The sequence below is a fragment of the Hylobates moloch genome, unplaced genomic scaffold (genome assembly GCF_009828535.3).
Source record: "Hylobates moloch isolate HMO894 unplaced genomic scaffold, HMol_V3 SCAFFOLD_6, whole genome shotgun sequence".
Classification (NCBI taxonomy): Eukaryota; Metazoa; Chordata; class Mammalia; order Primates; family Hylobatidae; genus Hylobates; species Hylobates moloch.
In genome coordinates, this window is record NW_026652281.1 from 84,395,365 (window position 1) to 84,415,875 (window position 20,511).

At 37.2% G+C, this 20,511-nt stretch overlaps 1 protein-coding gene and 1 non-coding gene across 5 annotated transcripts in view; both read left to right on the forward strand.

The window, feature by feature from the left end:
* NETO2 (neuropilin and tolloid like 2) overlaps positions 1-20,511 on the forward strand; it is a 70,088-nt gene that overhangs the window by 17,330 nt on the left and 32,247 nt on the right. For 3 of the 4 annotated variants that reach the window (XM_032157270.2, XM_032157268.2, XM_032157271.2), the window contains exons 5-7: positions 3,876-3,920; positions 4,004-4,131; positions 19,422-19,650. In XM_032157270.2, coding sequence (XP_032013161.1) covers positions 3,876-3,920; positions 4,004-4,131; positions 19,422-19,650 — 402 coding nt within the window. The remainder of the gene's footprint in view (positions 1-3,875; positions 3,921-4,003; positions 4,132-19,421; positions 19,651-20,511) is intronic. The other variant, XM_032157269.2, reaches the window with a different exon arrangement.
* On the forward strand, positions 5,768-5,870 carry LOC116472121 (small nucleolar RNA U13). Its single transcript, XR_004249025.1, has one exon. It is a non-coding gene; the product is annotated as a small nucleolar RNA U13 (small nucleolar RNA).

Below are 20,511 nucleotides of genomic sequence, written 5' to 3' on the forward strand. Positions count from 1 at the left end.
TGTCTAATAGACATTATTTTTTAGAACAGTTTTAGGTTCACAGCAAAATTACACAGGAAGTAGAGTTACCATAAGCCTCTTGCCCCCCTTTCCATCAGCATCTTGCACGAGAGTGGTGCATTTGTTACTAATGATGAGCCAACATCCATGCATCATTATCACCCAAAGCCTGTAGTTGACATCAGGGTTCACTCGTGGTAGGGTGTGCTCTGTGGGTTTTGACAAATGCATGATGACATGTATCCGCCCTTACAGAACCATACAGAACAGGCCCACTGCCCTAACAGTCCCCCGTGCTCTGCCTGTTCATCCCTCCCTTTCCCCAAACCACTGGCAATTGCTGATCTCTTCAGTATCTCCCTAGTCTTGCTATTTCCAGAATGTCATGTAACTGGAATCATGCAGTATGGAGCCTTTTCCAGTTCGCAATATGCATATGTTTCCTCCATGTCTTTTTCTGGCTTGATAGCTCATTTTTCACACCAAATAATACTTCATTGTCTAGATGTACCATGGTTTGTGTATCCATTCTACTGAAGGACGTCTTGGTTGCTTCCACATTTTAGCAATTATGAATAAAGCTGCTACTCATGTGCAGGTTTTTGTGTGGACATGAGTTAATTCATTGAGTAAATTCTAATACATGCCACAACATGGATGAACCTTGAAACATAATGCTAAGTGACATAAGCCAGATGCAAAAGCACAAATATGACTCCATTTATATAAGGTATCTAAAGTAGTAACATTCATAGAAACAGAAAGTGGAATGGTTATCAGGGTATGTGGGGGAAGGGGGAAGGTGAGTTAATGTTTAATAGGTGTAGACTTTCAGCTTGGGATGATTAAAAATTCTGAAAATAAAAAAATGGTGATGGTTGTACAACATTGTAAATGTGCTTAATGCCACTGAATTGTAAACTTAAAAATGGAGCCAGGTGTGTGGTGCACACGTGTCATTCCAGCTATTCAGGAGGCTGAGGCTGGAGGATTGCTTGAGCCTAGAAGTTCGAAGTTATAGTGAGCTATGATCGCACCACTGCACTCCAGCCTGGATGACAGAGCAACACCCTGTCTCTTAAAAAAGATCAACATTATGAATTTTATGTTATATATAATTTACCACAATTAAAAAGTAGTAGCAGCCAGGTGTGGTGGCTTACACCTGTAATCCCAGCACTTTGGGAGGCTGAGGTGGGTGGATCACATGAGGTCAGGAGTTTGAGACCAGCCTGGCCAACATGGCAAAACCCCATCTCTACTAAAAATACAACAATTAGCTGGGCGTGGTGGTGCATGTCTGTAATCCCACCCACTTGGGAGGCTGAAGCAGGAGAATCGCTTGAACCTGGGAGGTGGAGGTTTCAGGGAACCAATATTACACCACTGTACTCCAGCCTGGGCAACAGAGCAAGAATCTGTCAAAAAAAAAAAAAAAAAAACTAGTAGCTAGTAAGCTGTTTTTTCACAGTGGCAGGGAAAAGAAAGATACATAGGATATCCTGCCTTGTGAAATAGTCCACAGGAGTTTGAGAACCAATAGTTTATATCAGAATGACTGATTGGATTAAATTGGTCAGGTATTTTATTTTTATTAACTAAATCAACTAACTGAAATAATTAAAACAGTGTCATGAAGACACTGTTAGAATAGATGGTGTCTGCACATAAGTTTAGACTACTTGACAGAAAAAGACATCCAAAGAATACTCTTATTTGAATAATGTTTTTAAATATTTAAAGACAAAGTCAGCCAACTTCATATGTAAAGATACTTACTTTGGAGTCAAGTAGCTCTTTTTCCTCTGTTCATGTTATAGATCATGAGAGCAACTTTAAATGGCCTATAGTTAAAATATAGACAAAGTATAGTAAAATGCTTAGGATTTCTAGAGTATAATCACCTTTCATTTGCATTTTATAGTGCTTCACAGTTTTGATAGACATTTAATTTTGTGCTAATGACAGTAATGTCAGGAGGATTATGTAATATTTTACAGATGAGGAAACTGAGTCAGATTAAGTGATTTTTCTTAATTCATAGAATGGCAAATCCAGGACTAGATTGCAATTCACTAGGGAATACTTCCTACTCTATCATGTTGCCTTTATAATGTGGATGAGGTCACATTGGAGAAAAGCCTTATTTAAAAAAATGTGAATGAGGAGTCCACAATTTTATCACTAAAAGAGAAAAACAACACGTCAAAATAAATAGGCAATGCATAATTAGCTAAATATGTCTCTGTCTGATGTTATTTCAAGTCATTAATAAAATTTTGTCTAGGAGGTGGTAAATGTGGAAGAAACCTATTAACAATGGTGAGAAGTTCATATTTTTTTAATGAAATTCTCTACTGAGGCAGAGGCTCTTAATGGGTTGTTAGTTCCTGGATGTAACTGGGATAATTATGGACATTTTAATGCAATAATAACAATATCCTAGATTTCTGAAATACATATGAAATAGTTCTGATTAATCTGCCAGACAGTTCCTGTGATTCCCCTCCACCATGCTGTTTAAGATTTAAATTTCTCTTTGACATTTCTCTGCAAAAGAGCCGAAGCGTCTATTGTCCTCTTTCAGCAAGGATGAGTTTCGTTTATAAAGTTAAAAAAGAACAGTTGCTGAGATATATTCTACATAAGCTAATAATTTTTTTCCACGTTTTAAAATATGTAATTTGATGACTTCCTAAAGTATCTGGAATTAAAGACAACAGTTTTAACAGGAATTGAGCCTCTAGTTGTACACAATTAAATTGCGTATTGAAACAGACTTTCTAGGCCGGGTGCGGTGGCTCACGCCTGTAATCCCAGCACTTTGGGAGGCCAAGGCAGGCAGATCACAAGGTCGGGAGTTTGAGACCAGCCTGACCAACATAGTAAAACCCTGTCTCTACTAAAAATATAAAAAATTAGCTGAGCGTGGTGGCAGACGCCTGTGATCCCAGCTACTCGGGAGGCTGAGGCAGGAGAATCGCTTGAACCCAGGAAGCAGAGGTTGCAGTGAGCCGAGATTGAGCCACTGTACTCCTGCCTGGGCAACAGTGTGAAACTCCATCTCAAAAATAAATAAAAATAAAGAAATAGATTTTCCAGAAATCTGAGACATTTTAGACTACCCAGCAATTTTTTTTATTCTGGCAGTTGGGTATATACACAGGTTCTATCTGAACTTTAAAATAATTTTTTAAAGATACCTGTGTTTATAATTTCTAAAACTTTGTTTTTATTGTGGTAAAAAATACACATAACAAAATTTACCCTTTAACCTTTTTTTTTTTTTTTAAGACTCATTTTGTCACCTAGGCTGAAGGGCAATAGCGCTATCTCTGCTGTCTGCAGCCTCAACCTCCTGGGCTCAAAAGATCCTCCCAGGTCAGCTTCCCAAGTAGCTGGGACTACAGGCATGAGCCACCATGCCCAGCTCTCTTTAACCATTTTTAAGTGTGTAATTCAGTGGCATTAAGTACATTCACAGTATTTTGCAACCATCACCACCCATCCATTTAAGCCAAAGTTTAGAAGACAAATTTTAATATGCTTCAGCAGAAAGGAACTTCATTCCTTTTTAAGGCAGAATAATATTCTGTTATATTGTATATGTGATGTTCTGTTTACCTGTTCAGCTCTGACAGTTGATGTGAGTTTGCAAGTAGCATAAATAATTCACTATGGAATCAAAAATATAAACATGATTAAATAAATGTCGATCCTGTAAGTGAGCTCCTTAATGACCAATGATATGTAGTTTTCACCAATGAAAGCTTCTCTTACCTTGCTGTGAAATAGAGCGTTAGATGTAATGTAAGACATCGAGGCTTAAAGTAACTATCTCAGTACCAATGACTTTCTTCTTTTTTCTGTTACAGATCCAGACTTTACTTACCTAGGAGGTATTTTAAATCCCATTCCAGGTTTAGTATATTACCACTTGTTCCTCTTGGCATTTTTGATCAGTCTTATGTTCCTTTGAACACCTTTCATGTATTCCTTCCAGATTGTCAGTTCGAGCTCTCGGGAGCTGATGGAATAGTGCGCTCTAGTCAGGTAGAACAAGAGGAGAAAACAAAACCAGGCCAAGCTGTTGATTGCATCTGGACCATTAAAGCCACTCCAAAAGCGAAGGTATTATTATGTATTGAGTCGCTTCAGAGAAGAACATCATGAAAAGGCATGATTTGCAAAATGTGTAATTTTGGTTTGTGTAAATATTTATTGACTACATAAACTGATATTGCAACTTTTTAAAATGTATTTTATTTCACTTACTTTATTGGCACCTACTAAGATCCCAGCATTATTATAGTTAAATAAACTGGAATTCCTGAAATTCTTCAGGAATATTACATATATATTAAGATTCTCAATTATAAAAGATTAAGATTCTTAAGACCTGTTAGTTCCCAATTGGTGAATGTGCACATTGATCAGTATGATTATAGATTCATTAACATCTTTATGAGGAAGAAAATAGGCTACAAGAGGTGAAAATGTGTTCTCAAAAGTTACAGAGTTGGTCGTAGCAATCTAAAAACGAAAAACCAAATGTGTCGAATCTGTTCTTACCCTGCTGTCCTCTGCTACTCATGGGGTGCTTTTATTGGAAAGAACTGCGGGGAAGGATGTTTTTAAATAACTCTGACAGATTGAGATTGGATACTTTTGCATTTAATGTATACTTCTAGGAATATCAACAGAGTTAAAATTATATTTAATGCGTATTATGTAAAAAGAGGGAAAAGAGGAGAGAGTGAAGGTGGGAAAACATACCTCTCAAGAATGATGAAAATCAGATTTAAAGATTGGGTAATATGATAGATAAGGTAACCTGAAAACCCATCTGCTAGAAGACACATGGAAACATTGGGTAAAATATGACAAATAATTCTTTTAAAAGCATATGTGTAAGCTCCAGGAAGGAGAAAAAGAAGGTAATGCTTATGGATGAGAAATGAAGAGAGAGAACTGTAAATTAATAAGCTGAAGTTGATGTTACAAATGCCCCTGGCTGACTTTCATAACCTGTTACTGCACAGAGGTAGACATACTGGGAGCTTCCTTTCAATTCCCATACTGAGAAAAGAAGAGTCCTGGGGTTCACCTGGCCTTTGTGGGACTCACATGAAGCTGGAGCCCTCAAAGGGAGGCAACTCACATGAAAGCATAGATTAGATTAGAAAAAATGTTTCACTACCACATGCTGATGACAAAGAAGCTTGTTTTTCTGGGTTTAGTCTCAGGGTGGGGTTGGAGGTGAGGCTGGGGTCCCCCCTAGCTTTATACTTACAAACCCTGCCTTTATTAAGGTTTGAGGAATGAATTTACATTCCCTGCTCAACCCAGGAGTCACGAAGTCCAAAAACTAACAGAATGGTCCTGGGTGCATTAAACCTTTGAGTCACCTGGCAAAAATCTAAAAGTCACCAAGAAAGCTGCAGGGTTGGCATGGATAAAACACTGCTGCAGGTCAGCTCACAGCCTGCAGATTCTAAAACCCCTATGCTCACAGCCCACCATGGGTACGAGTTCACCGACATAACAAACAGGAAGGAGTTCCTTAGATCCCCAAGAACTTGAGTGTTTCACATATCCTACAAGAAGGAAACAGAGATGAGAAAGAAAAATGACCACGTCCATTTTTAAAATAACCAAATAGGAGGTCTATACGTTAAAAGTATGGCTATTAAAAGATATATCTGAGGAAATTACCCAGAGTGTATCGCTGGAAGAGGTGGCAGTTTATTAGGATTTTCCATAACTGATACTCTGTAGTGTGTAAGTCTGATGCCCAGATGGTCACGCACACATGTGACGTGCGCCTCCCTCCAGCCTTGTTACCATGTCGGCACATTGCCTATCTGACGTGAAAAGGAAAAAAAAAGAAAAAAATTTCAAGAACTGATGAAAAGCATGACACAGGGTGACTCCCAAGCAGGAAAAAACAATTTAAGTGACACTGACATTGTACCCCACAGACAAGGAGAAAAGTTTTTAAACAACAGAGAAAATAGTCTACAAAAGGATGCTATTAAGATTGACACCAGAATTATCAATAGCCAAATAGAAGCCTGAAGACAATAGAATAATGTCTTCATAGTGTTAAGAGTGTTCATTGTCACTTAAGAATGAAGGCAGTGGCGGGGATGTGGGGATGATTAATGGGTACAAAAGTATAATTAGATAGAATTAATATCTGGTATTTGATAGCACAACACAGTGACTACAGTCAACAATTAATTGTACAGTTTAAAATAACTAAGCATAATTGGGTTATTTGTAACACATGATAAATGCTTGAGATGATGGATACCCTATTTATCCTAATGTAATTATTATGCACTGTATACCTATATCATGATAGCTCATGTACCCTATAAATACATACATCTATTATATACCCGTAAAAGTAAAAAATAAAAGAATGAGGGCAAAATTAAGATGTTTCTCTGCAAAATAATAAATGAGTTAAATGCTACAGTTAAAATCCAAATATATCTTATTTACAAGATAATTACGGGAAAGTTTGAAAATACAAAACTAGGAAAGAAATAACAGACAGATGTCAAAAAAGAGCTGATGTAACTATTAAAACAAATCAAGAATGTCTCTATCTCACTAGATAAATCTCAGGTATTAATATAGCCTTAAAATGCACAAAACATAGATTGTTGATTGTCAAGGAAAATTGACAAATCCACAACACAGTCGGTAATTTTTTTTTACTTAGTAATTAACAGTTCAAGCATACAAAAAGTTAATATGGCTCAAAAGATTTAAATCACACAGTATGTGCTTAATGGACACAGTATCTTGCTCCCAACATCCAGAGAATAGGCATTCTCTACTAGCATTCATAAAACATTCATCAAAACAGATACACGTGCTCAGCTAACAAAGGAAGTCTGAACATATATGCAGAGCATCCTGACACAGAAGTGCAATTAAGCCAGAAATCAGCAACCAAAGATTACTTTAAAACTCCATATGTTTGGAAATATAATAATATACTACTTAGTAATTTGTAAGTCACAGAAGAAATCAGTATGGAAATTTGAATACATTTAAAATGCATTAATGAAAATACTACATAAAAAAAATGGGGTACAGCTAAAACAGTACTTTGAGAAAAAAGACTGAAATTTAGTAAGACTCAAGAAGTTAAAAGAAAAACAAATCCAAAGAAAGGGCAATCATAAAACAGAAATTAAAAAAAAAACGAAGATACAAAAAGAATAAATCAGTGAGGCCTGACATCGGCTCTTTGTAAAAGGTAACAACAGGCAGACTTCTGCCAAGATTGATCTAGAAAAAAAAAGACATAAATAGGCCAGGCATGGTGGCTCACCCCTGTAATCCCAGCACTTTGGGAGGCCAAGGCAGACGGATCATGAAGTCAGGAGATTGAGACCATCCTGGCTAATACGGTGAAACCCCGTCTCTACTAAAAGTACAAAAAATTAGTCGGGTGTGGTGGCGGGCACCTGTAGTCCCAGCTACTCAGGAGGCTGAGGCAGGAGAATGGCATGAACCCAGGAGACAGAGCTTGCAGTGAGCCAAGATCACACCAGTGCACTCTAGCCTGGGCAACAGTGCAAGACTCTATCTCAAGAGAAAAAAAAAAAGGAAAAAGAAAAAAGACATAAATAATATTAGAAATGGAAAAGTTATAAATCAACTACAGCAAGGATTTAAAACTATTATGAGACAAACCAAGTAGAAAGTAGACCTGCCGAACAAAAGAGGAAAGAAACTGTTTCTTTAATAAATAAATGACAATGGGGGAAAAAGGAAAAACAAAAACCTATAGATTAAAAGAGATATAAAAGTCGAGTGAACTTACTGATTCAAACAAACTATAAATGGAGGGAACTGATGACAGTAAGAGGCATTTAGAAGTTTGAACACTGGTATTTAATATTAAGTTATTTATTTGTTTGGTTTGATAATAGGATAAAGGTTATTTTTTAAGTGGCTTTAGTGATACAGAAATGTTTACAGATGCAATGATTTAATGTCTGAGATTTGTCTCTAGTATGTAAGAGGTAGAAGTGAGGAGAGACAGATAAGTTTGGCTAGGTTATAATTGTTGAAGTTGGAAGCTGGGTACACAGATATATTTTGTCTGTTTTTGCATATTTGAAATTTTAATAAATGTTTTAGACTATCAAAAGAGAATTTTATAATGATTTGTCAGTAGATTTGTAAAGGGTATAAATGGTGATATTTGGAGAGTATGGAGGGAATCCCTGCTTTTTTGTCTCTTAATCAGAACTCACAACAGGTTGGGAGACTAAAATTCTAAGGAAAACTTGTCTTTCTGGCCAGAGGAACTAGATAGAGGAGACCATGTTGTCATCTGGAGAATATGAAAAAGTCTTGGAGAGGAGAGAACTAGAGCAGGGAAGCACTAATGCAGGCTTTCTTTCTGAGGTGCCTGTGTGTGGAACAGATCTAGGGAAACGTGGCAGCAGTGTTGGGAACCACGTTACAGTATAAACCACCTCTAAGTCCCTGAGTGTGTCACACGCTGGGCAAGCCTACCCAGCACAGCAAAGTCTTTGAACATTGGGACCACCACCCAAACAAAGAGAGACAGAATTTGCAGTCTGAACGCAACTTAGTTGATTGTCTGCAGAACCAAAACAAATAACAAAAAATGACATCCTCCAGGGGATTTTTTAACAGGATCCAAGTCACACACAGCATAATATTTAAAATGTCCAAGATACAATGAAAAATTATATACAGCGAACTAGGAAAATCTGGTTAATTTTTAATGAAAGGCAACCAATAGATCCCAACCCTAACCCAAATATTAAGAACTATCCAAAAATCTTTTTTTAATTTAAAAAAATGTTTTTAATAGAAATGGGGTCTCACAATGTTGCCTAGGCTGGTCTCAAACTCCTGAGCTCAAGTGATCCTCCTGCCTCAGCCTTCCAAAGTGCTAGGATTACAGGTGTTAGCCACCATGCCCAGCCAGAATTATCAAAAATTCTAAAGCAGTGATAGAACCATGCTTCATGAGATAGCAGTAAACACTCTCAAAGAGTAGGAAAATAGGACTCAGCAGAGAAATAAACTAATTTTTTAAGTGAAAAATCTAGAACTAAATGAAAAATCTTAATTTTTAACAAATAATCACTGTATGAGCTCAATAGGAAAAGGGAGAAAATAGAAAGTCACTGAACTTGAATCAGTAGAAATTATCCAATCTGAAGTACAGAGAGGAAAATATTGAAAACAAAGTAATTGAAAACTGTCTGTGGGACAGTTTCAAAGGGCCCAACATTTGTGTTATTTAAGTCCTAGCGGGAGAAGAGATTGGCACAGAATAAATATTTGAAGAAAAATTGCTAAAAAGTCCCAAACTTGAAGGACATATATCCACAGATTTAAGGAGCTCAGTGAACACCAAATAGGATAAACAAAAACAAAAAGCAATACCTGCACACATCAAAATCAAATCACTTGAAACCAAAGATTGAGATCTTGAGGTCTACCAGAGAAAAATGATGCATCTTGTATAAGGGAGCAGTGATTTGAATAGCTATTTTTTCTCTTTAGAAATGATGGAAGCCAAAGGTAGTGAATCAGAATCTTCACAAGCTGGGGTAGGCAGTAAGGGGAACTGTGATGCAAAACTTCTTTCAAGAATAATAAAACTAAGAGAATTTATCACCTATGCACTTGCTATAAAGGAAGTTATTTAGATAAAATAAATGATACTAGAAAAAATCATGAAACTTCATGAATAAAGGGAAACGAATGGTAAATATCTGGGTAAATTTCAACCATTTTACCAGTATCAGGAATGAAAGAGAGAATATCACTACAGACCCTACCAACTTTTTTTTTTAATTTTATTATTTTTATACTTTAAGTTTTAGGGTACATGTACACAATGTGCAGGTTTGTTACATATGTATACATGTGCCATGTTGGTGTGCTACACCCGTTAACTCATCATTTAGCATTAGGTATATCTCCTAATGCTATCCCTCTCCCCTCCCCCCACCCCACAACAGTCCCTGGAGTGTGATGTTCCCCTTCCTGTGTCCATATGTTCTCATTGTTCAATTCCCACCTATGAGTGAGAACATGTGGTGTTTGGTTTTTTGTCCTTGCAATAGTTTGCTGAGAATGATGGTTTCCAGTTTCATCCATGTCCCTACAAAGGACATGAACTCATCATTTTTTATGGCTGCATAGTATTCCATGGTGTATATGTGCCACATTTTCTTAATCCAGTCTATCGTTGTTGGACATTTGGGTTGGTTCCAAGTCTTTGCTATTGTGAATAGTGCTGCAGTAAACATACGTGTGCATGTGTCTTTAGAGCAGCATGATTTATAATCCTTTGGGTATATACCCAGTAATGGGATGGCTGGGTCAAATGGTATTTCTAGTTCTAGATCCCTAAGGAATCGCCACACTGACTTCCACAATGGCATTCACAATTGCTTCAAAGAGAATAAAATACCTAGGAATCCAACTTACAAGGGTTGTGAAGGACCTCTTCAAGGAGAACTACAAACCACTGCTCAATGAAATAAAAGAGGATACAAACAAATGGAAGAACATTCCATGCTCATGGGTAGGAACAATCAATATCATGAAAATGTCCATACTGCCCAAGGTAATTTATAGATTCAATGCCATCCCCATCAAGCTACCAATGACTTTCTTCACAGAATTGGAAAAAACTACTTTAAAGTTCATATGGAACCAAAAAAGAGCCTGCGTCGCCAAGTCAGTCCTAAGCCAAAAGAACAAAGCTGGAGGCATCATGCTACCTGACTTCAAACTATACCACAAGGCTACAGTAACCAAAACAGCATGGTACTGGTACCAAAACAGACATATAGATCAATGGAACAGAACAGAGCCCTCAGAAATAATGCCGCATATCTACAACCATCTGATCTTTGACAAACCTGACAAACAAGCATTGGGGAAAGGATACCCTATTTAATAAATGGTGCTGGGAAAACTGGCTAGCCATATGTAGAAAGCTGAAACTGGATCCCTTCCTTACACCTTATACAAAAATTAATTCAAGATGGATTAAAGACTTACATGTTAGACCTAAAACCATAAAAACCCTAGAAGAAAACCTGGGCAATACCATTCAGGACATAGGCATGGGCAAGGACTTCATGTCTAAAACACCAAAAGCAATGGCAACAAAAGCCAAAATTGACAAATGGGATCTAATTAAACTAAAGAGCTTCTGCACAGCAAAAGAAACTACCATCAGAGTGAACAGGCAACCTACAAAATGGGAGAAAATTTTCGCAACCTACTCATCTGACAAAGGGCTAGTATCCAGAATCTACAATGAACTCAGACCCTACCAATATTAAAAGGAGTAAGAAAATACAGGGAACAGCTCTATGCCAGAAAATCAGATGACTTCGATGAAATGGGTAAATTTCTTAAAAGCTATACAGCTGCCCAAACATATCCCAGTAGATATACACAACCCAAATCATCCTATGTTTATTCAAAAAATGAATTCATAAACACCTTCTAACAAAGAAAACTCTAGGCCTAGATGGGTTCGCTGGCAAATTGTGACAAACATTCAAGGAAGATATAATGCCAAACTTACTTTGTAAGACAAGCCTTACCCTGATACCAACGGACAAAGAGACATTATAAGGAAACTATTGATCAGTATTCATCAAGAAAATAGATGCAAAAATTTCAATAAAATATTAGCAAATCTAGTTCTAGATCCCTGAGGAATCGCCACACTGACTTCCACAATAGTTGAACTAGTTTACAGTCCCACCAACGGTGTAAAAGTGTTCCTATTTCTCCACATCCTCTCCAGCACCTGTTGTTTCCTGACTTTTTAATGATGGCCATTCTAACTGGTGTGAGATGGTATCTCATTGTGGTTTTGATTTGCATTTCTCTGATGGCCAGTGATGATGAGCATCTTTTCATGTGTTTTTTGGCTGCATAAATGTCTTCTTTTGAGAAGTGTCTGTTCATGTCCTTTGCCCACTTTTTGATGGGGCAAAAACAAACGTTTTTTTCTTGTAAATTTGTTTGAGTTCATTGTAGATACTGGATATTAGCCCTTTGTCAGATGAGTAGGTTGCGAAAATTTTCTCCCATTACTGGGTATATACCCAAAGAACTATAAATCATGCTGCTATAAAGACACATGCACATGTATGTTTATTGCGGCACTATTCACAATAGCAAAAACTTGGAACCAACCCAAATGTCCAACAACGATAGACTGGATTAAGAAAATGTGGCACATATACACCATGGAATACTATGCAGCCATAAAAAATGATGAGTTCATGTCCTTTGTAGGGACATGGATGAAACTGGAAACCATCATTCTCAGTAAACTATCGCAAGGACAAAAAACCAAACACCGCATGTTCTCACTCATAGGTGGGAATTGAACAATGGGAACACATGGACACAGGAAGGGGAACATCACATTCTGGGGACTATTGTGGGGTGGGGGGAGGGGAGAGGGATAGCATTAGGAGATATACCTAATGCTAAATGACGAGTTAATGGGTGCAGCACACCAACATGGCACATGTATACATATGTAACAAACCTGCACATTGTGCACATGTATACCCTAAAACTTAAAAGTAGAATTAAAAAAAGTACTAAAAAAAAAAAATTAGCAAATCTAATTCAGCAATATAAAAAAATACATATTAGTAAAGCGTGGTTTATCTCAGGAATGCAAGTCTGGTTCAACATTTGAAAAATCATGTTATTCACCATAAAGACTAAAGAAAACTATGATTGTCTCCATTTGTTAAAATTCAACACCCATTCATGATAAAAATCTCAGAAACATCGGAACAGATGGGACTTCCATAACCTGAAAAAAGGTGTCTACAAAAACCTACCAGCTAAACCAGGCACAATGGCATGCACCCATAGTTCCAGCTGTTAAGGAAGCTGATACAAGAGGATTGAGAATCACTTGAGCTCAGGAGTTCAAGGCCAGCCTGGACATCATAGTAAGATCCTGTCTCTTAGAAAAAAACAAAAAAAAAAAAACAGAAAACCCTACAGCTGACACCATAGTTAATGGTGAAAACCTGAATTCCTTCCCCTTCAAAATCAGTAGCAAGCTAAGTCCTATTCAATGTTATACTAGAAGTTGTAGCCAGTACAAAAAAGCATACAGATTGAAAAAAGAAGAAATCAATCTTTTTGGAGATATCACCTATATAAAAATTTCCATAGCATCTAAAAAGCTCCTGGAATAAATATATCAGGTTAGCAAGGATGCAGGATGGAAGACCAGTGTACAAAAATCAATTGCAGGTCAGGCACTGTGGCTCCCACCTGTAATCCCAACATTTTGGGAGGCCAAGGCAGGTAGATTGCTTGAACTCAGGAGTTCAAGACCAGCCTGGGCAACCTGATGAAACCCAGCCTCTACAAAAAATATATATGTATATAAAAATTAGCCGGGCATGGTGGCTCCACCTGTAGTCCCAGCTACCCAAGAGGCTGAGGCAGGAGGATCACTTATGCCAAGGAGGCAGAGGCTGCAGTGAGCCAAGAGCACACCACTGCACTCCAGCCTGGACAACAAACTGAGACCCTGTCTCAAGAAAAAAACAATTAAATTTTTATATACTAGCAATGAAAACTGGAGTTCAAAATTAAGAAAACAGTACCATTTAAAATATTACTCCACCAAAAAAAAATGTGTAGTATCTGTAAACTGAAAACTTACAAGACCATAATGAAAATATTCAGAGATGACCTAAGTAAATAGATATACTGTGTCAATGTATTGATAGGCCCAGTAGTGCTAAAATGTCAGTTCTTATGAAAATGATCTACACAGATGAATACAATTTCAATCAAAATCACAGCTATATTTTTTGTAAAGATTGACAAACTGATTCTAGAACATAATGGAAAAGCAAGGGATTACAAAAGCCAAAATTATTCTGTAAAAGAACAAACATGGAAGACTCATTACCTGATTTCAAGACTTACTGTGAAGCTTCAGTAACCAAGACTGTGGTACTGACAAAGGACAGACACACAGATCAATGGAACAGGATAGTCCAGAGATTAGATTTATGCAAATATGATTCATTGATTTTTTGACATTCAAAGGAAATTGAGTGGAGAAAGGATAGTCTTTAACAGATGGTGCTGGAACAATTGAACCTCCATATTCAAAGGAAAAAAAAATGAACCCTCACCTGTCGGGTGTAGCACCTACATCCAACACTGTATTTAAAAATTAAATCATGGACATAGATGTAAAATTATAAAACATTTAGAGGAGAATATATGAGAAGAATCTTACTGGGTTAGACAAAGAGTTCTTAGATGCAAGACCAAAAGAGTATCCATAAAAGAAAAATTTAGGCTGGGCGCAGTGGCTCACGTCTGTAATCCCAGCACTTTGGGAGGCCGAGGCAGGTGGATCTCGAGATCGGGAAATCGAGACCATCCTGGCTAACACGGTAAAACCCCATCTCTACTAAAAATACAAAAACTTAGTTGGGCATGGTGGCAGGCACCTGTAGTCCCAGCTACTCGGGAGGCTGAGGCAGGAGACTGGCGTGAACCCGGGAGGTGGAGCTTGCAGTGAGCCAAGATCATGCCACTGCACTCCAGCCTGGGCAACAGAGCGAGACTCCATCTCAAAAAAAAAAAGAAAAATTTATAAATTGGACTAATGAAAAAGCTTTTCTCTGTGAAAGACACTGTTGAGTGGGAAAAAAAAAAAAAAAAAAAAGCCACTGACTGGGAGAAAAAAAATCACCTATGAAAAGATTTCTTTCATCCAGAACTCAAAACTCAACAACAAGAACAAAACCCAATTATAAAACAGATTTTAACAAATACTTCACCACAGAAGATTTAATCATTTACAAAAATGCAAATTAAAACCACAGTGAGATGGCACTATTCTCCGTTAGAATAACTAATTTAGAAAAATCACTAAGTGCTGGGAACTATGTAGAGCAGCTGAAACTCTGATACGTTCCTGGTAGGAGTGCAAAATGATAGAGCCGCTCTGGGAAACAGGTTGGTGGTTTCCTATAAAGTAACTGTGTGACTCAGCCGTCTCTTCTGGATGGGTACCCAGGAGAAATGAAAGCTTATGTTCATGGAAAAAAACCTATATGTAAATGTTCATAACAACTTTATCTGTAATAACCAAAAACTAGAAATGTTTCAAGTGTTCTTTAGCTTTTAAAAGAATAGGCCAGGTGCAATGGTTCATGCCTATAATCCCAGCACTTTGGGAGGCTGAGGCGGGGGGATCACTTGAGGTCAGGAGTTCAAGACCAGCTTGACCAACACGGTGAAACCCCATCTCTACTAAAAATACAAAAAATTAGCCGGGCCTGGTGGCAGGTGCCTGTAATCCCAGCTACTTGGGAGGCTGAGGCAGGAGAATTGCTTGAACCCTTGAGGCAGAGGTTGCAGTGAGCCAAGATCGCACTACTGCACTCCAGCCTGGGCGACAAGAGTGAAAACTCCATCTCAAAAAAAAAAAAGAAAGAATAAACTGTGGTACATCCATATAATAAACTCTATTCAGTAATAAAAAGGGATAAACTATAGCTGCATCCAGTAACCCCAAATGCATCATGCTAAATAAAATGAGCTAGACTCAAAGGATACATGCTGTGTGATTTCATTTATATGAAATTCTGGAAAAAGTGAACTGTAGGACAAAGAACAGATCATTGCTTACCGGGGATGAAGACTGGAGATGGATTTTGACTGCACAGTAACAGCACAAGAGAATTTGAGTGGGTTGTGGAACTGTACTTGAAGTGTCAGCAAGGACTGAGTAGTGGATTGAGTAGAGCAAGCAGACTCAAAGAATTTGCTTTAGAAGTATAAATTGTCTTGTTAGAATTCAACTGTAAAGAGAAAAAAATATATAAGTTGGTACAACCACTTTGGAGAGCTATTTCGGATGTGCTCTGGTAAAGTTGAAAATGGTCACATGCTACTACACAGGTATACTTCTAGATTTATACCCAAATGAAATTGTCATACCTGTGCATAATGAGAAGACAACAATGTTTACAGCAGTATTAGCTAATTATAAAAGTAGAAGCAAGCTAAATGCCCAATAGGAGAATAGATACACAGTGATTTATTTCTATAATTGGTATGAAGTTTTAAAATATGTGGAATAATACAACATATTTTTATAGATATGTAAGTATGAAAATATTAAGTGTGCATTAAATAAGTGAAATTAAACAATATTTATTAGATCTCCTTACTCTTCATTGAAATATTCCATGAAAAGATCATTCCATATTCACAAATCTTTTAGGAGCGTTACCTGGAATATTGACTATAGAAGAATGTTGTATTGCTTTTAATAAAAGTAAATCAGTTAAACTTAAAAAAATTGTACAGTTGACATGGGAATTGGATCAAATTTTAAAATTTAAATGTTTAAATGTGTAATAGGCCGGGCGCAGTGGCTCACACTTGTAAACCCAGCACTTTGGGAGTCTGAGGCAGGTGGATCACTTGAGGTCAAGAGTTCGAGACCAGCCTGGGCAACATAGCAAAACCCCGTCTCTACTGAAAATACAAAAAATTAGCCAGGTGTGGTGGTGTACACCTGTAGTCCCAACTACTCAGGAGGCTGAGGCACAAGAATCTCTTGAATCGGGTGGAGGCTGCAGTGAGAGCTGCAATCAACGCCACTGAACTCCAGCCTGGGAGACAGAGTGAGATTCTGTCTAAAAAAAGAAAACAAACAAACAAAAAAATGTAAATAGATGGTTTTATTTAAGAAATCTAAATTAAATGTTAAAGGTCACCATAACCATTGAATACTAAATGTGAGAAACTAGTTAATGGGTGATGTTTAAGAAAAATATCCATTTATAAATATAAAAAAGAAGCCAGTCACGGTGGCCCATGCCTGCAGTCCCAGCACTTTGGGAGGCTGAGGCGGAAGGATCACTTGAGCCCAGCAGTTCAAGACCAGCCCAGACAACATGGCAAGACCCTGTCTGTATTTTTAAAATTAAAAATATATTTTAAAAATTAATATACAAAAGAAGGCATCAGTGTTTAAGAGTATACAAATAGTGTTTTAGTCCACTCTTATCAGTGGCCTTTTCATGATAGTAGCTTTCTGGGGATTTCATTTCTGTTGGGGTCTTCAGGGGCTCCAATAAATAGCGCCCCTTTTCCCTGCTGGAGTGCTGAACCAATTGAGAAATAAAAGTGTCAGTGTGTAGGGAGTCGGAAAAGCCTCTACCACAGTGAAGGCTAGGATAGAAAGAGCAACGCAGAGAGATGATCTAATCAGTGTTGGCAACTCCTTACCCACCAGTTCTACCTCTCACCTAAGTCTAGAACAGCCCATTCCACTCCAGGGAAAGTTCGCATCTGCAGAGCAGACCGGCCTACCCAGTCCCACTTCCTACGGGAGGAGGGAAAAAGAAACCAAACTCCCACCATCCAGATAACTTGCCCTGCCTCCCTGGGTAGGATACAGGGATAGGGTAAGAGGTCACTTACTTGATAGAAGATGTAAGTAAAAGATCCCTTCTCATGCAATCTGGAGTAAACGAAAACTAGTTTATGCCCTTCTCCCAACATTACAATTTGTCAGATTCACGTTATGAATATTTCCAAAAAATCTGTTGAACTAAACAATTCAATATTTAGCTGTATTTACAGTAGAAAAGTGCTATGATCGTGTTATTATTTATTTTTAACTCGATGTTTTTTAAAAAATACGTCTTTGAAGAGCATTTACTATAGCCTTATATAATACCGTGTTTATTTGGATTAAAAGAAAAGCAGAGTAAATACAAATACTTCAGACAGCTTGATTATTTTACTGATACTTCTACCAAGTCATAGTTTTACAAGCCTAGTCACTTTCTCATTGCCTGCCATGAGCAAGAATTATACTGGATGAAACTGAGCCAGTGACCTTCCATTGGAAGACATCACAGTCTAATGGAAGAGAGAAGTCATTGCAGCATTAGTGCTCGCTACAAGAGTGTGAGGCAGGGTTTGGGTATATAAGTGATGGAAAACTAATGAGAACTGTTGATATATTTAAGAAAACATATTGCTTCTTTGCTAAAATACATGCATGGAGACTTTGTAAAGTTTTGAACTGGAAATCCTATTTCATTACCAATTTTCCACCATTCTTGGACGGAAATGGTGAACCAGTCATTTCAAATAAACCAAAATTATTTAGTCAAAATGTAATTCTTTAAGCTATATTTTGTAAGTTGTTCTCTCTTAGTTTTATCCATCAAGGTATTTGGTGGGGTGGAGGGGAATATATGACATGACATTTTTGTTTTATTAATCCCTTTGAATTAAAGGGTAGGTGTGGCATGCTGCTCCCTCAGAGATAATAGCTAGGAAGGGAATACTCATCAGATGTCTTGAATGGCAATTCAAAGGTAATCTTTATTCACTCACTCAAATTTTATTTTAATCGTAGAGTCACATATGAGCAACTAGAGCCCAAACAGTCAACACTGTGTGAGTATGTAAAGCGCTTCATGGAATGAGAAGGACGCACATTTAGAGTCAGACCAACCTGGGTTTAATCCTTGCCACCGAATAACAGATTCATCTCTGCCCACAAAAAAACATGATACCTACTTCATTAGGCTCTTCTGGAGATCAATGCTTAAAATCTAAATTCACAATGTAAGAGAAATCGCCAAACAAGAATGGGTCAAGAGTGTTTAGGAAATAACTTAGTACCATTTAGCTATAAAATTTCAATGGGTGATGCTAATAGAGCTTCCTTTGATAGTACAGTTGATGTCTGCCTGTCTGAAAATGCGGGTATTGTTAAGAGGTGAAATCATAAAGCAACCATGTAGAACAGTAGGATATTGTGTAAATAAATAATAGGACATCTGGGAATAGGTATGACTAAGAGTATAGATAAAAACATTTTTATATGTTACAGCTAAAGTAGGATGTGTATATCTTACAATTAAACACAGTTTTTTTTTAATGTGCAGAAAAACTGAAAAGAAACTCACCAATTAATCACATGCGTTGTTGGAATAATAGAAATATGAATGATTATTTTATTTTCTCCCCTGTCCAGTACCATGAGATTGCTTTTATAATGAGAAAAATGTGAGATAGTTATGCCTTGTAAGCAAAAAGTTTCTACTCTTTATAGACAAAACACAAAGTAAGTTCCTTAATGCTTGGTTCCATTATTAAGACAACCAAAGAAACAGATCATTAATCTTAGTTCCTCTAACTATTTAGGCATCAGCCATTTATCTGTTATGGTTTTCTGTCAGCTGTCATTCGGTGTACCATGTTGTCTGTGGAAAATAGAAATAGAAAAATTCAAATTAATGTATCTTTTTAAAAGCAGTGTTTTTGCGTTAATATTACAGATTTATTTGAGGTTCCTAGATTATCAAATGGAGCACTCAAATGAATGCAAGAGAAACTTCGTTGCAGTCTATGATGGAAGCAGTTCTATTGAAAACCTGAAGGCCAAGTTTTGCAGCACTGTGGCCAATGACGTAACGCTTAAAACAGGAATTGGAGTGATTCGAATGTGGGCAGATGAAGGTAGTCGGCTTAGCAGGTTTCGAATGCTCTTTACTTCCTTTGTGGAGCGTAAGTAAATAATTCCTATAGTATTGAGATCTTTTACATATTTTTCACTCATTCACAGTACACTCAGCATTTACTTTTTAAAAATATTTTAGAATGTATTTTTTTTTGTTTTACTACAGCTCTTTTTAATGCAAGAATATTATTTAAATTTAAAATGTTTTAAATTTTATTTAATTTTTAGAGGTGGGGTCTTGATTTGTTGCCCAGGCTGGCCTTAAACTCCTGGGCTCAAGTGATCCTCTGCTTCACCCTCCCAAGTAGCTGAAACTACAGGCACATGGCACTATACCAGGCAGCATTTACTTTTGACAAAAATGTGCAAGTCACAAGGTAGAAGCAACTGTATCTTGGTCCCTGTTCTCTTGGAATGGACTGGCATGGGTGAAAAAACCATGTTAACATATCAATTGGAACACTCATTATAAAGGTGTAAACAAATGGTAGAGATTGCAGACAGGGAAGACTTATACTTTCTCTCAAGATTTTCTGAGTTATTAGTAGCATTAATTTAGCTTGGTGAATAGTTATGAATCCACGAAATTATGGTCATCAAAGATTTAGATATGCCATAGATCTTTTTCTTTTTAACTAACTTTAAACTTACACAACATTGTAAAAATGATAGATTCCCTATGTGCCATTCACTCAGATTCCCATAATGCCAACATCTCTCAAAGCCAGAGTAAAACTGAAAATTAACACAGATACGATATTATTAACTAAGCTATAGACCCGATTCCAGTATCTCTAGTTTTGCCATGAAGGTCCTTTTATGATCCAGTTTCCCACATCGCTTTTAGTTGTCAAGTATCCTTAGCCTTCTCCATCTGTGACAGTTACTCTGTCTGCATCTTTCCTTGG